This window comes from Rhopilema esculentum, chromosome 8 (genome assembly GCF_057945365.1).
Source record: "Rhopilema esculentum isolate cy_ngs chromosome 8, ASM5794536v1, whole genome shotgun sequence".
In the NCBI taxonomy this organism is placed as follows: Eukaryota; Metazoa; Cnidaria; class Scyphozoa; order Rhizostomeae; family Rhizostomatidae; genus Rhopilema; species Rhopilema esculentum.
This window is the reverse complement of record NC_142822.1, coordinates 4,375,619-4,389,970: the sequence shown is the minus strand read 5'-3', so window position 1 is coordinate 4,389,970 and position 14,352 is coordinate 4,375,619. Positions and strand designations below refer to the sequence as shown.

Below are 14,352 nucleotides of genomic sequence, written 5' to 3'. Positions count from 1 at the left end.
TAAGAAATAACGTTTACGTGAGCCCGGGTTAGCTGGTTTCTGTAGATGGTTGACCTCAGCCGGGTTAGCTTAGAAGTGTTTACATGACCCCGGGTTTAGCTGACCCGACTTCGCATGAGAAAACTTCAAAAGCAGGCAATCCGTCACAACAGGTCAACCTACTGTCGAGAAGGGTTACCTGGCAAGGCATGTAAAGGATGAAGGAGATTTTAGCGTAGACGGGTTGACCCTCTAAGGGTGGTGGCAGCAAACCCAGGCTCGTGTAAACGGGGCCTATAAAAGGAGTTGAAAGCAAACTACGAGAGGCAAACTGGGCTTCCATCAGTCTATGCTCTTATGATTGAAATGCTGTTAATGCCTCTTATTTCAAGCAAGGGGCCTACCTGTGCCAACTTTATTTAGAGGCACCCCCTTAGCACCCAACAACAGTACAAGTGAGCAATTGTCACCAATGACAACAGAGGCATATTTGGTTTACTTTCATCTAGACAGAGATAAAAGTAAGCTTGGTTCAAATTCTGGTGTTTCGATAGAAATCCTTGCCTGGATTTGCCTTTTTTAATTACTTTTGCTTGGGAATAAGACACTATATCCCTCGCTGAAGCGGTGTTCTCTGTACCACTTAGCTGCTTGCAGATATTCACTTATAATCAGATGTGCGTGCAGTGGAGGATTTCCCATTAATCGAACGTAGGTTCAAGTAGCTTTATAAAGCTGTTTTCTCCTGTAGAATATCCCTCGGTCCCTTTCTGTGGTATTTTGTCTGCTTCTCGTTGAACCAAGCTGATTCCACTTTTGATAGTCTCCAGAAATCACACTTCATCCTACACAATCTGCTTGAAATCCTAAAATCAGAAAAGGATCTTGGTTAATTTGAAACACTGATTATAAGATTGAGTTTTAACTCCAAACTTAATCTTTATTTTTGTGGAGTGCTATTTTTGAATAATAAGAGATGCTTTTTGCTCGAAGCTTCATGCCATTTAAGATACCGAAGCCATTTTAAGTTTTTCACACTACCGCTAATATATTTGAATGAATTTATGAATAACTATTAGGGGATAGGTTGTGGCATCGATGTTTCTTTATTTGCAGTTAGTTTGCTTATAAAGTTTTATAAATATTCTTTTCTTGTTGTTTTACATATGTAGCTGCTAGTTTTTGTGCGTTCAAAGATTTCATCTTATTCTACTTTTATTTTCACTTTCTTGCACTGCTATTACCAGTATTAAGTGTAAGGTATCTTAATCACAAAGTAAACAGGTCTTATCACGGTTATAGTTGAGGAGTTCTTATTTGTATTCAGTTTATTTGCATCTCATTTTTGTGCATTTGCTTTAAAACTTCTTTTTATCATTCTTTTCAGTCAAAACTACTAGATGTCTTACTTGTTTTATGATGCCTTCTTAATTAGGTTTCCCAGACGAGCCTTCTCAAGTATTTAAATGTTTTATTCAGAGATGATAAAATACTTGTATAAGATAAAGTGCCACTGAATTTTCTTGTTAATGAACTTTCTTGTTCGTGACATTTGCAGGTCATCGATATTGTCAAAGGAAATGTCCGTGCTATAATACAAAGAGTTTGGAGGGTTCCAGATGTCGATTCCTTGCGCCTTTGTCGAATGTTCAACAAAATAATGAACAGGCTGCTTGCCAATCATGGACAAGGGTTATGGAATTGTTTCAACACCAATGGGTATGCTACTTTCATTTAGTTTTGTAAAAAGGGACTTATAAGCAGCAGGGACGGAAGGTGCCATATAGGCAGCAAACGTGTCTTTAGCATCCCATCAAAAATTTTGTAAAACACCCAGATGCTGTGAAAACTACATTTTAGAAATAAAGCCACACATTCTTTTTTCAAGTTTATCTTTCAACCATTTTTGTTGATCTTCACTTCTTGTTCACTTGTGAGCTTTGCCTTTCAATGTTTCAAATTCTTTGAAATCGATTTTTGAAAAAGCTGATACTATTTGACAAACTTTAAGCTTTCTGCATGTTGGCCCCCCTATGGTCTCAGAGACTACAGACATACAACTCTTATTGGTTGTTTTCTGTTTATATTTTGATACCACGTCTGTACGTAAAGTCATACATATTATATCTTCCCTGGGTACATCTTTATTGAGATTTATTGTTTTCTAATCGCCGTAGTCTTCTTTTGAGATCACATTTGAATCGCCCTTATTATGAAGTATTGTTTACAACTGAGAAATTGTTTGATAGTTCCTATTCAGCTTTATACTGAAGGAGGCGTAGGGACTTCTTTCATGTAATAAGGCTATACTGCGAAAATCTATGTTTGATGTCCTTCAAAGATATACCGCAGTGGATAAACACTGTTTAAGTGATATTATTTTGTCTTTGCCTAGGGACTCTTGGGAAAGTGTAATAAACAAGGGAACAGAGAGTGTAACAACGGTAAGGACCTATTCTCCCAAACTTATGAGTCATTTTTACGTTGTATCTAAGGGCTCTGTTTAAACGAAAGCATCGTCTTTGAAGTTTTCGTCTTCTTTGCGTGGTCTTTGCGGGGTCTTTGCGTGATCTTTGCGTGGTCCTTTAAAATCACAGGAGGATTTTGAATCATCGAGATTTTTAGCATAAATTTATCATTAAAGCCAAATTGCCATCATATTTAATTGCATCACAAAGTAATTGAAGTAAAAACTAAATCTTTTTCCAAGAACTTCTTTCGAAAAATCAATCTTGAATATTTCATGAATATAATAAAGTTGACAGTGAATATTTTTTAACCTCAATTTGTTTGATCTACATTTTTCTCTTATTTTTTATGCTCTTTTCGTTTATCTTGAGGCTGCATTTACAGTAAACTTTATTATAATTTCAAAGATTAATTGCCGAACGTACACACACCTAATGAATTTGGTTCTTTTATAGCCGTTTGATCTTTTTGATTACTTGCATTAGAACCTGAATCACTCAGTAGCAACAGATTTTCAAAAGAAAGGAGTCTAAAATTGAGTCCTTTTGGAGCAATATTTTAAACAGAATTCGTCATTCTGTTTATAGCTTTCTCTATTCTCTATTTATAGTTTTTTATACAACCAGAGCATAACAGTACGTCTGAAGCGATTTAATTTTCATGTTATTGTTTTGACAGCTTGAAATGAACTGTTGCCGAAGGGTGGTGCAACTATGTAGAGAGTGCCTCTTGGTCGTATACGAATTCGCATCTCAAGCAGAAGCATCTCAAACGAGTTTTCAACAAAATTCCGCATCGTTTAACCCAACAGAGTCGTTTCACAGGTTTGTCATTCTAAAAATTCAGCTATAGCGTTTTATTATCTTCTTTTGTATAGCTTTTCGATGGGAGTGAAATGGTGTTTCTACAAACGTTGGCAAATGTAGCAAATCTTTGCTTCACCGAGAATTTTGTTTTAAGGTCACGTCTCCATAATACGCCCATCTTGTTGAAAAATTTCTTATCTTACAACTCCCTCTAATGAAATCAAATTTGAATTTCTGTAAGCTGCAAGTCCAATGAAAACTCACCTATGTTTCTATCAAGTTATCCAATTAAAAAGCCATCATCCGAAAGGAACGCCCATTGCCACAATGATGTTTTCAAAATTTGGTGTTTTCATGTAAACTTTCTTCAAAGATTCGTTTTTTGTAACCCTATCTCGGTCATGTAATCATTTGTGGATAGGCTATTGCGATTCAACTGAATTTAAGAGAATCTGCTTTATATCGTAGAATGACCAAAATTTATATTAGATTTAGTTTAGAACATTTAGATGTTTAGTTAATGGTTGCAGGTGAAAATTAATTTACTCATAGTGCTTCATATTTGTATCAGAGTGTCTCGAGTTGTTTTGGACATCTTCAATTCTGTGTCTTTTTGTGAAAAGTAGAGAAATTTCCCCATTTACACCATCCTAACCCCCTTCATGGCCAAATTTTTGCTTACCTATGGATTTTAGTTTAATATATTTATTGTTATTTGCATGTTTATATATATGAAAGTTTGACTTCTTTTAAATCTTTGCAAAAGAATAGGGGGGGGGGGGCATGGCTCACAGTCATCCTTGGAAATGATATCTGTTTTAGAAAAACTAACAACCACTCACTCTAGAATTTGTATTGGAGATCTTAAAAGCCTACCTTTAAGAGCTTAAAACGTAAAAGTAGCTTCTTTATAACGCTCTACATTAAATTTGCTTTTGCCATCGTATCCCCTTTTTCCCATGGTTTTGGCCTCTCTATTAATCGATACGTAGATATTGTTTTATATTTTCTTTAATCATCTTTTGCAGCAAGCCAATGCATCATATCAGCAGCCGATTTTCTGCAGGCCAGCAGTTCTCTGGCCAAAGGTATAGTAGAACTGTTCAAAAAATAGACCATAGATAGAGGGAGAGATCTTTATCAGCTAATAAATTACTTTTTTATTGCTATTATATATTTTATTAGGGTTCGTAACTTTAAAGTAAAGAGGGGAAAACAATTCTAATATAGAATTTAATAGATATATTTTTAATGCTTCTGAACGTTTTAAGGTTTATGAACTTCTAACATTTAGCATAGCTTAATTTTCATTTAGCTTTCAATTTTGCTGAAATGTTCGCATATTATTATTCCAATTTCAAGACCAAAACGATTACAATAAATCGATAGCAACAATTGAATAATTTTTGTAGTTTTTAACCTGTTTAAAATTTGCCATTATTTTTATCATTACCCTGCAACATGTTTCTAGTACAGAAGTTTTTCTAGAAACTTGTACTTTCTTGATGACCGCATATGATATTTTTTTTCGAATTCTAAGCTCTTCACTAAATGATTCATTAAGTTACTTGCTTTATTATTTCAAACGAATCATTTGAAAATGAATAATTATTCCACCTGTACAAAAAGATGACCAGCATCAATTGGGTTTGTCCAACCCCCTTTTATATTTCTCTTTGCCTCAGCCCTTCTAGGAAATCCATCCTTACACCGTTATTAGTCATTTTGTAGCACCTGCTCAATAACAATGCTGAAACAGGTTGCAAATTCACATCCTAAAATAAAAAAACCTTTGAGAACATATTCTCCTTTTGCCTTCTACTTTGCTTTAACTGTGAGCTTTATTGTTTGATTCAATACGTCTTATGTGACGACGAATTTTCGCCCCTATTTGTTTGATCATTACCAATCACGCTGTAAAAATTTTTCTCGATCTTTTTGAAGCATAACCGTTCATTCAAATATCGTTTTTGACTCTACTAACAGATACACTGTAAATCTAGTAATTGATAATATTTTGTTAATAAAGTGAATCGATGTACATGCTTTCTCTATAGCTGTAAACCTCTTTTTCAAGGTGATTTTGACGATTTGAACGTAAACCGCACATAACTTTTTATCTTGATTTGAAAGCAATGCTTCAAATTGGTTCGCCTAATTTCGCCTCGTTTCGCCTCGATGTGCCTCGACTACCAGACAATATCGTGTTACCAAGTCATTGCTTGTTACGATATTTTCAAAAATGGCACGGAAAGGTGGAAACATAACCACATGACTAAGTTGACTTTTCAGCCAACATTCGTCAGAGTATTAAATATAAATTTATCACTAGAAATTGATGGGATGTACTGATGAATTAACTAATAAAAAGCATGTTACGTCAAGCAGCTGCAATCTATTGTTCCCGTGAAATGCACAAGAATCACTCCAAGCTGACACTTTTTCGTTAAGAAATACAGAATTACCTGAAGTGTCAAGAGCGGTCCTTCTGCATCAGCACGATTCGCATGTTCTGTTTAGTTTTATTTGCAGCGATTAAGTTAATTTTAGAGAACACAATAGCTATACCCCAACAGCTTTTAGGCTTCTAGAACAACAAATATTATAAACAATGGTGCTCTATAGCACCTGTTGTTGCACTTTAAACAAAAGCGCCCAGTTATCTTTATCAAGAAATATTAAGCTGGCGACTTTGTCCTATGAAGTACCGTTTCCTTCTCAGTTACAATATTAAAAATAACTGGAACATCCAGTAGCTAGAGTTGAGTTTCTACATTCTTCTTCCCTAAAGCCTAGCTCACACAGCAGACTTTGTCTTTGAAAGACGAAGATTTTTGTCAAAAGACGTTCCAAAGACAGAAATCTGTCATATGCGCTTGTCAAAGACAAATATTTTGTCTTTCAAAGATTTCTGCCGTGTGCGGACCCAAAAGACAAAAATCTTTCGAAGACAAATTGAGTGGCCAATAAGCGACTAAGTTTTGATCACATGAAGATGTTCTCTTGAAACTTCCCTTCCTGTCTTTGCTTCAAAGACGAAAATCTGTCATGTGCGGAATATGTGAAGGCAAAAATCTTCGTCTTTCAAAGACGAAACTCTGCCATGTACGGTGGGTTTAACACTACTACCTTTTGCACCCCCTTCCCCCAGAGCAATATCGATTGCTAAGATAAATATAAGACAAGTCACGGGGAAATTGTACTTCCTAACTTTCTACATCGTTCCACAGTATACCAACATGCTCCCTGGGGTGAGTGAGAGATGACTAAATTTGCCCTTAAAAGCTGATGTAGTGTTCCAAGACTTAATATATTGACTGAATGTCATTTTGTATATACATTTTATGAACTTGCAGCATGGCAAAACAAAAAAGGAAAATAGAAAAATTTGTTAGCAGGTGATCTTGAAGATTCAACATGCTTTGATTGAAACGTAAACCAGTTCCATTTCAGTGTGACTTCTAATTTGTGATTGTTCTCGGTAACCCAAAAGTTTAAGAAACTTAAAATTCTTTGAATACGCAATTCGCATAATAGTTTAGAAACTTTTAGTAATCGGCGATGTTTAAGCTTCTTATTGAACTGAGTGTACAAGAGCTTAACATTTATTTTTTATAAGGCTTTTCAAGTTCCTTGCAGAAAGTACGACTTGTTTTATAGTTAAAAACTAATTTTTTTTACAGCTTGATAAGCTCGATTGTAAATTCAATTTCTATTTGGTATTGCCAAAATTTCTTGTTTCAGTTCACATAAATAAACTTGGTCAAATTAGCTCACATGAAAACTGAAAATTGTTTTTAAATCAAGACATCACCCAAACATGAAAATTCTATAAAAGAGTAGCATAGCTTAACTAAAAAAGATTTAGGTTTGGCTTATTTTGTTTTGCTTCAATAACCGAGTTTAACAGGTTTACTAAATCAACTGCCCTGTTTTTCGAATTTCTTTTAATCTTGCAGCCGGGGTTGCATTTAGTCAGACACAATGCGTTCTCCAGAGACCAGCAATAATTGTCACTTGAGAATTGTTTAGACACTGGTTAATCTGCCTTTTTTATCACCCATTTTCCGTTTGTTCCAGGTGATATCGGAACGAGTGAAACAAAATGGTTCCTCGTGACATGCCATATTGACGGGGGTAAACACCATAATCATTTTAAGTAAATTTAATTTATGTACTTGATATTCTACATTTTACTGACAGGGGTTTTTTCCAATATGGTCTTGTCCTTTTTTTAAACCCATAAATGGCATCAGACGTTCTTTCTAGGATCAAGTTTCTAGAATAAGGACAAATTATAAGCAGGATATAATTGATGAAGTTATAATTTATGCAGTGAACAAACCCTTTGGGGCAGCAAATCACTCCATGAAAATCTTGCACACTTTAGTTGGGTAACTTTCCTCTTATCTGAAGATCCCTGGAAATCTTTTTGTTTTCGCAGAAACCTTGCAGGAAAATCCAACCGTGTCCATCCGTCATGGTAGAATGAATCAATACTTAAGATTAAATCAACAAAGTGCAGAAAGCAAGGGATATTAATGTTACTAAATTTTATGTCTATTTAAACATCTTTCGCTATTTAAGTCTTTCTTAGAAATAGCTCCAAAGTTTCTTTTTAAATTTTTCATTTTTGTCATGTTTTTTTATTGTTCTGTTTGGAATTTGTTAAACCTCTTCAAGAGTTCATTCGCACAAACAAAACAGCAGTTTTAGAATCAAAACTATGACATACTTATTTTTATAAGGGTACTATAAATTTTGTCCAGCCTCGAAATTCTTAAGAGGTTTTCGTTTTGATTCTCAATATAATCATAAATTGCTCTTACTGTTTTCAAATCTGATATGGTTTCAGGGAAAAATCGCCCGCATTCGAGTAGAAGCCATGCTTTTTGAGTAACGAGATGTCAATCGTGCGATGCTCCTAAATGAAAATCTCTAAACAGGCAACTGTTGGAAATTGAGACGAAATGGGCGATCTGAGGCTCAGCACTTTTCTTAGACTATTCTTAAAAATTGGATGTTTCTGAGCCAGAATAATCGTATAGAAAATATTCTTATAAAAAAAATTTGATATTAAACTGGAAGTTAGAACTTTTAGGACCAGCGTTAATATAGATTATACGTAGTGGCTAATTTGCTTGCTATTGCCTTTTATGATTATCATTTTTTATTGTATATCGTTAGTATGCCTATAGTTGCCAATAACTTTTTGCTAGCAAAGATATCCTTGTTTGCTGTAAAGCTGTTAAATTCGTGATGTTTATAGCGGACACCAAGAAAACGGGCTTTTCAACTTCCATCAAGATTTTAGTAGTTAAAAATAACATATTGCTTATTTAATTATCACTATGTTTTCTCCAATTAAGTATCTAAGCAAACTTGCAGATAATTTTCCCATTACTACAGGTATTATGATGCTAAAATTGTACGGCACTTTCACTCAACATGATGCAATATTTCTTATTTCTGCATGAATTTCTAGGCACGAGAATATAAGGCCATATTATTGAAAGATGCAATTTTTCATATGTTAAGTGGTTTAAATTGGCCGTTCTAGTTTGGCGCAAAAACATATTTTGGATTTATTTTTACATACTTTTCAAAACGGCATGTTATTTGTCAATCACAATTTGCCTTTCAAAGAATTCTATAAATACTAAAAAAGCATCTGATATTGACGCAACTTCCTATTTTAATCATGAATAAGTCTAAACCCTTGTGGCCCTTACTCTTGTAAACATCTTATGTTTACGCAAGAAAAGCAAATACAGAAACGGGGGTCCCTTATAAACAGGCAGTAAATGTTTATTGTGCACGCGCGACCCCCTTTCAGCTACTGCGATTGTCTTCTTCGTATGATTGGCCAGTGCGAGACATAAGAAGGAACAGCTGATAAGCGTGAACTGCATTCACCACTGGGAAGTTGTCGAGTGGACCTGCAACATCGAAAATTGCTACAGAATAATGGCTGGCATGCACGTTTTGCTGTTCGTTGATTGCACAAAGGATTTCAAAAGATCTTCAATGATAGTAAAAAAAATTAGCAAAGAATTGTTTGATCATGGTCATGAAGTTACAATTTTAGGTAATCACCACAACATTATTCTATTTTTCTTCTTCTTCATCTAGTCTGATCTGGGAAGTATTTTAGAGGTGCGCAAAAATTGTGAGTCTAAGCATTAAATGCACACCTGGAAGGACTTTTAGAGCCTCCTTCACAAAAAAATCGTGGCGAAAATTCACTTACTCCCCGAAGGTGGCCTCGTTTTTGTTTGGTCTGTGTTTTTTGTTTACTTCGTACTTCTTGAAAGAAACTGGCTGTTAACAGTTAAGATAATTTGGTCATTGTTAAACCAAAGTGCACATATTATCCGCAAAGTAATATTTTGTATTGCTCCTTCTAGATTTGTCATAAAAAAGCACCCTTATTTCTCTATGTCCTCTGAAAGCCTGAGAGGAACTGAATGATTTAAAATTGGGTATTTTTTATGGTAAACACTAGATTTGCAACTACTTTAAGTATTTTTGTCCTTTGTTGCCAGTCTTTATAATTTTAGGCCGAAAATGTGCCGATTTTCTAACCTAAGTGTTTTTAACTGCATTTGCAAATTACATTATATTCTTAATGTATTCCAAAGTAACAATTCTCTTAATGTCTTTGTTTCGTTGAAATCTAGATAATTGTTTAAAATGCTTATGCTATGGTTAATTCTAAATGCAATTATTATTGCAATGCCAGTAAACTTTTTCTAAACAGATAAGCCTCAGTGGCCACGTTTCCATGTAAAAATTGTTCACAATACTTATTTTTAGATTGCCCAATTACAAGGTCTAAAAACCCCCAAGGAAAAAGAATGTCCCTTCAGATTTGCATTGAAATAAAAGCGACTCTCTTTTCTACTCGCTCCTCTATTAATATGCTAATCCAGCGAGTCATAATGTGAAACATCAAGTAATTACTCAGCGTTCACAGTCACTTGTTTGGTTTAAGGAAACCTCCCTTAGGGGGCTTGCAAATCTCCAGAGCCCCTTCAAAGCCAAAGAGAACCAGCATGTTATTCAAAGAAAGAAAATCATCTTTGAAATTGCTTAATTTTGAAGAAACCCGGTTCTTTGCAATGAAGTTTAAATTTGTCGTCCTATGACGACGATTATAATGATGACGACAATGATGGCGAAAACTAGGGCGAGGGCGAAGGCGAGGGAAGCCGACGATGACGATGATATACGAAGATGATGTTGTTTGTAATAATGATAATGATGATTGATGAATTAATTGTTTTTACAGATACCGAAGCTTTCGAATATCTCCTTGCTCGTCAGCTTGGAGAAGTTCCATACCAAGACGAGAACAATAACAACAACGAGAAAGAACTGACTTTTCCTGAGATCGTGGCAGCTGAGGCATGCGTAGAGACTTGCGATGCCATGCTTTTCATATCGCCAAAGAGTGTACCGATGCTTCCTCAATGTATGGGAAATCTACTAAAAAATCAAAAGTCTGCCGTTTTAAATCGCTGGCATTTATTGGGCGTCAGTTGTTTTCTGATTGCAAAACCGATAAGAAAGGCATCAATGGCTCAGTTCCTTTGGAAAATGCTTCGGAAGTTTGAATCAAACAGTCTTCACAATGTTTTAGAGCCTTGGAGACGCTACGAATGGAATACCAAGAGCGTTGCGCAGGAGACTCCCCTCCCAAGCGTATAAGGTCTGCTTCTGCCTATTTTCGGGGGAAATGTTCCGCTTAGGATTGACTTTTAGATTTTTAACTCGAATAAAGTTGACTTGAAATGACAAGTTTTTGGTTCCAAAAAGGCATTGATAACGGTTACCTAAAACATGCGTTTAGAAATTTTCCAAAGAATGTAAATGTTTTCCTTTACTGGCAATACAATACAACAACTGCTTATATAAGATGGAATCTCACACAACTTATACGCAAATAGATGTTTCCCTCTACGTGAATAAGTAATCATTTCTGAAGGGACGCAAGGGAAGCACTTTTCTACAATCAATTGAATCATATTGATTCTACTATGTATGAAATCGTTCACAAGGATGGACAGAGACAAAAGGAGGAACGAAATTTGAGGGACGTACAACTTTTGGCATCTCTTTTTAACAATTGTGCAAATGCGGCGAGATCAGGCTAGGGACGGCAGACCCGACAAAAATAAACGAATCCCCCTAATTTATTGCTTTTACTCGGGCCCCCTCATCCAGTCCAACCTGTGTTTCTATTCTAAAATACATTGTAGCTGCTTCCATTGGGTCTGTGACATAACCAGACAAAGCCCTAACTATTTCAGCACTTTACCAAACAGAAATATTTTCTCAGCAAACTGTCCATCCTTAATTACAATTTTTAGTCTCGTATGCATATGTTCCTTGTTAATGTATAAATTGGTATATGTTTGTTTCTCGTAACATGCAAAATGCTCAAATGGAGTAAAGCGGACTTGCAACGCATAAACACGTATCTGTTTAAAATCAATCGTTTGCCTTTCTGTTGAACAAAGCTGTCGCTATTATGCGCAACATGTATATGTAGAATATTTTCAGGTTTTTCTATGTTTTGAGTATCTGTATTATGGTAAAATTTTGCGACAGAGCAAGTTTAAAATTCAAAAGGTTGTGATTTGAAATAAAGCAATACTTACAGCTACTCGAATTTGTCGTAAGAAACATACTCCAATACCAGAAGTCCGTAAATAAGCCCCCACCTTTGAATAAACCCCCTCCCCTCGAAAAACCCCCCACCTTAACGTATTTTTTGCGAAATAAGCCCCAACCCTAAAGTATTTTTTGCAAAACTAGCCCCCACCCTCGAATAGGCGCACATTTGCTGAGATATGCCTCGACAGCAATAGGTATATCCAAATATCTAAATAGGTATCAGCATTTTAAGCATACTGACCAGGATACTTCTAAATAGGCCCCTCTCTTGAACAAGCCAAATTTTTTTTAAGAAACAAGCCGCCGGGGGCTTATTCGAGGATAACGGTGCAAATAGATCTTGCAACGCTGCGGGCATGCACTACTCAGAGCTAGGGAAATTGCAAAGAGTTTGAGTCGGGATATAGGCCTAAACTGAGTAGCTAAACTAGTCAGCCTTCTATCAAGCCAACTCCAGATGAAATTTCAAAAGTTTAGCTAGTCAAGATTTCAGATAGACACAATAGATGTACGGATTTAACTGGGTAATAGGGGCTGGAGTTCCTTATTGCTTTTTTTTATAAGATTCATTCTTTTTGAATTAGCAATGCAAAAAGAATCTTCTTGCTCCATCGCAATCCAAAAATTGTAAGTGACTTACAATGATAAAAAATAAATGTTGCTATTCTTTTAAACAGTCAGCAGGCACGTACTGTATAATAATTGGTATCAATGAGAAAATATAAAATATTTTACCCTGTTCTCTCTTTTTCCTATTCTGTTTATCGATCGCCTTGTTAGGCAAATTTCAGGCAAATAGAAATTCAGATCCGGGAAAATTCTTTGACCGTTACCTTGAAAAACAGACACTAATTGAATGGCTCATAGATTGCTCCAGTGAATGCCGCAAAAGAGAGGAAGGAGCTCGAAGGCAAAATCTCGAAATTAACTTTGGCGAACAAACTATGCGATGAATTGACACTTGATGCCTCAATATCACGTTAAGACATGTTACTACGGCCGTCGCAACTTTGCTAGTTCGAAACTTTCACTGTGGGTCTTTTACGCTAAGTGGTTATTTTGAAAATTGCCCAAACTCCCAATTTGTAGTCCCAGAATTTTTATTTATAATAATACCATGAAATTCGCCGTACTTTAAAGTTTCTACACAAAAAAGTCTCAAATGGCGGGATAGGACCTTTGAAAAGAAAGGGAGCGTGCATCTGTTCCTCTGGAGAAAAGGAGACAATCCGTTTTGCTCCCTAATGCTAACATGGAAAGTCCTATGTCGGTCTCAAAATATAACCAGCAAACAATGCATCCGTTTTTAGAGGAGACGTAACACCACCAAGGCCTAACTGGTATTCGTTTGAGACAAGAACATATTTGGTACTTTGCATCAAAGGGACTAAAATTATTAATGTGAGTCTTTATTTTATCTAATGGATATTTGCTTATTTCTTTTCGGTGCTGAGTAAACTTGATAATTACTGTTCTCCCATGTTTACATTTGATTTAATGCGATGCTTCAAATGTGCTAGAATCTGATTACAACTTCAAACGAAAACTGCATTTCTGTAGAGTTACCACTTTCTAAAATAATGCTTTGCTCTCTGATATTGCTAACTGCCATCTTTATAGTGTCTCAATACAAAGATGTAGGCAGCAAAACGTGAGGTACTGAAATTGTTTCTCTAGAAACGGGGTCGATGATGCTAGAAATGATGAGCTATTTACACTTCAAATATGCATCAGACACTCAGTCAAATAAAAGTAGAATAAATACGTGGAGCAATCTTGTAGAAAATTGGAAGAGGGGTGAAGAGGGTACTCGTGAAATACGATGAAAGATACTTGACCGAATTTCAAGCAATTACTCTTAGGCTAAAATTCTTAAGAAAGTCAATATTGGAAGTAAGTGAATGGGTGGAGCGATCTTTTCAAGCATCTACAAACCTTATATATGTGATGAAAAAGGCCTGGAAAAATGATCCCTCAGTCACAATACGATAAACGTCAGGCCCGTCAGAACCGGGGGCTGGGGGGGGCTGGAGCCCCCCCAATAATTGTCGAACTGTAGTATGTTTCCTTTATAACAGTGTACTGAACGAGAAAGAGAACAATGGGCAGCCCCCCAATATGAATTTCATTCCGACGGCACTGAACGTGTACAAAAAAGACAACTTAGGCAGAGGACAGGCCAAAAAGACCCCCTTTCTCTCTCTATTTTGTGACAGTTTGCAAGCTCTCTCTCTCCCTGCTACTTTCCTGCCTATTTTAAATACGTACCATTCTTCTCCAATAGACCTTCCTGCTTCTGAAATGTTTTATGTGTCATTTGTGTGATGGTGGCGTTTATTAGTGGAATGCGTTTATCAAAATAATTGAAAATAGGATACTTAAGAAATGTGACAAATGAGAAATTGACCAGTAAGACTTG

The 14,352-nt window shown here is 35.8% G+C and overlaps 2 protein-coding genes across 2 annotated transcripts in view; both read left to right on the top strand.

The window, feature by feature from the left end:
- LOC135694924 (tubulin polyglutamylase TTLL7) overlaps positions 1-5,295 on the top strand; it is a 30,319-nt gene extending 25,024 nt beyond the window's left edge. Inside the window, exons 24-27 of the mRNA XM_065213813.2 lie at positions 1,538-1,698; positions 2,375-2,423; positions 3,127-3,272; positions 4,283-5,295. Of these exons, the coding sequence (XP_065069885.2) occupies positions 1,538-1,698; positions 2,375-2,423; positions 3,127-3,272; positions 4,283-4,379 (453 nt within the window). The 3' untranslated portion in view covers positions 4,380-5,295. The remainder of the gene's footprint in view (positions 1-1,537; positions 1,699-2,374; positions 2,424-3,126; positions 3,273-4,282) is intronic.
- Positions 5,296-5,442: 147 nt separating this feature from the next.
- On the top strand, positions 5,443-13,012 carry LOC148959821 (uncharacterized). The gene is made up of 2 exons (XM_089109811.1): positions 5,443-9,342; positions 10,546-13,012. Exons 1-2 carry the CDS (start codon positions 9,222-9,224, stop codon positions 10,962-10,964), a joined length of 540 nt encoding a protein of 179 aa, XP_088965937.1. The 5' UTR covers positions 5,443-9,221; the 3' UTR covers positions 10,965-13,012.
- The last annotated feature ends 1,340 nt before the right edge of the window (positions 13,013-14,352 follow it).

What these genes read in the sequence shown, in the direction of transcription:
- LOC148959821 (XM_089109811.1), top strand. Translation starts at nt 9,222, where the DNA reads ATGGCTGGCATGCACGTTTTGCTGTTCGTTGATTGCACAAAGGATTTC. An exon ending in TCATGAAGTTACAATTTTAG is followed by an intron (nt 9,343 to 10,545) that starts GTAATCACCACA and finishes TTGTTTTTACAG; the next exon opens with ATACCGAAGCTTTCGAATAT.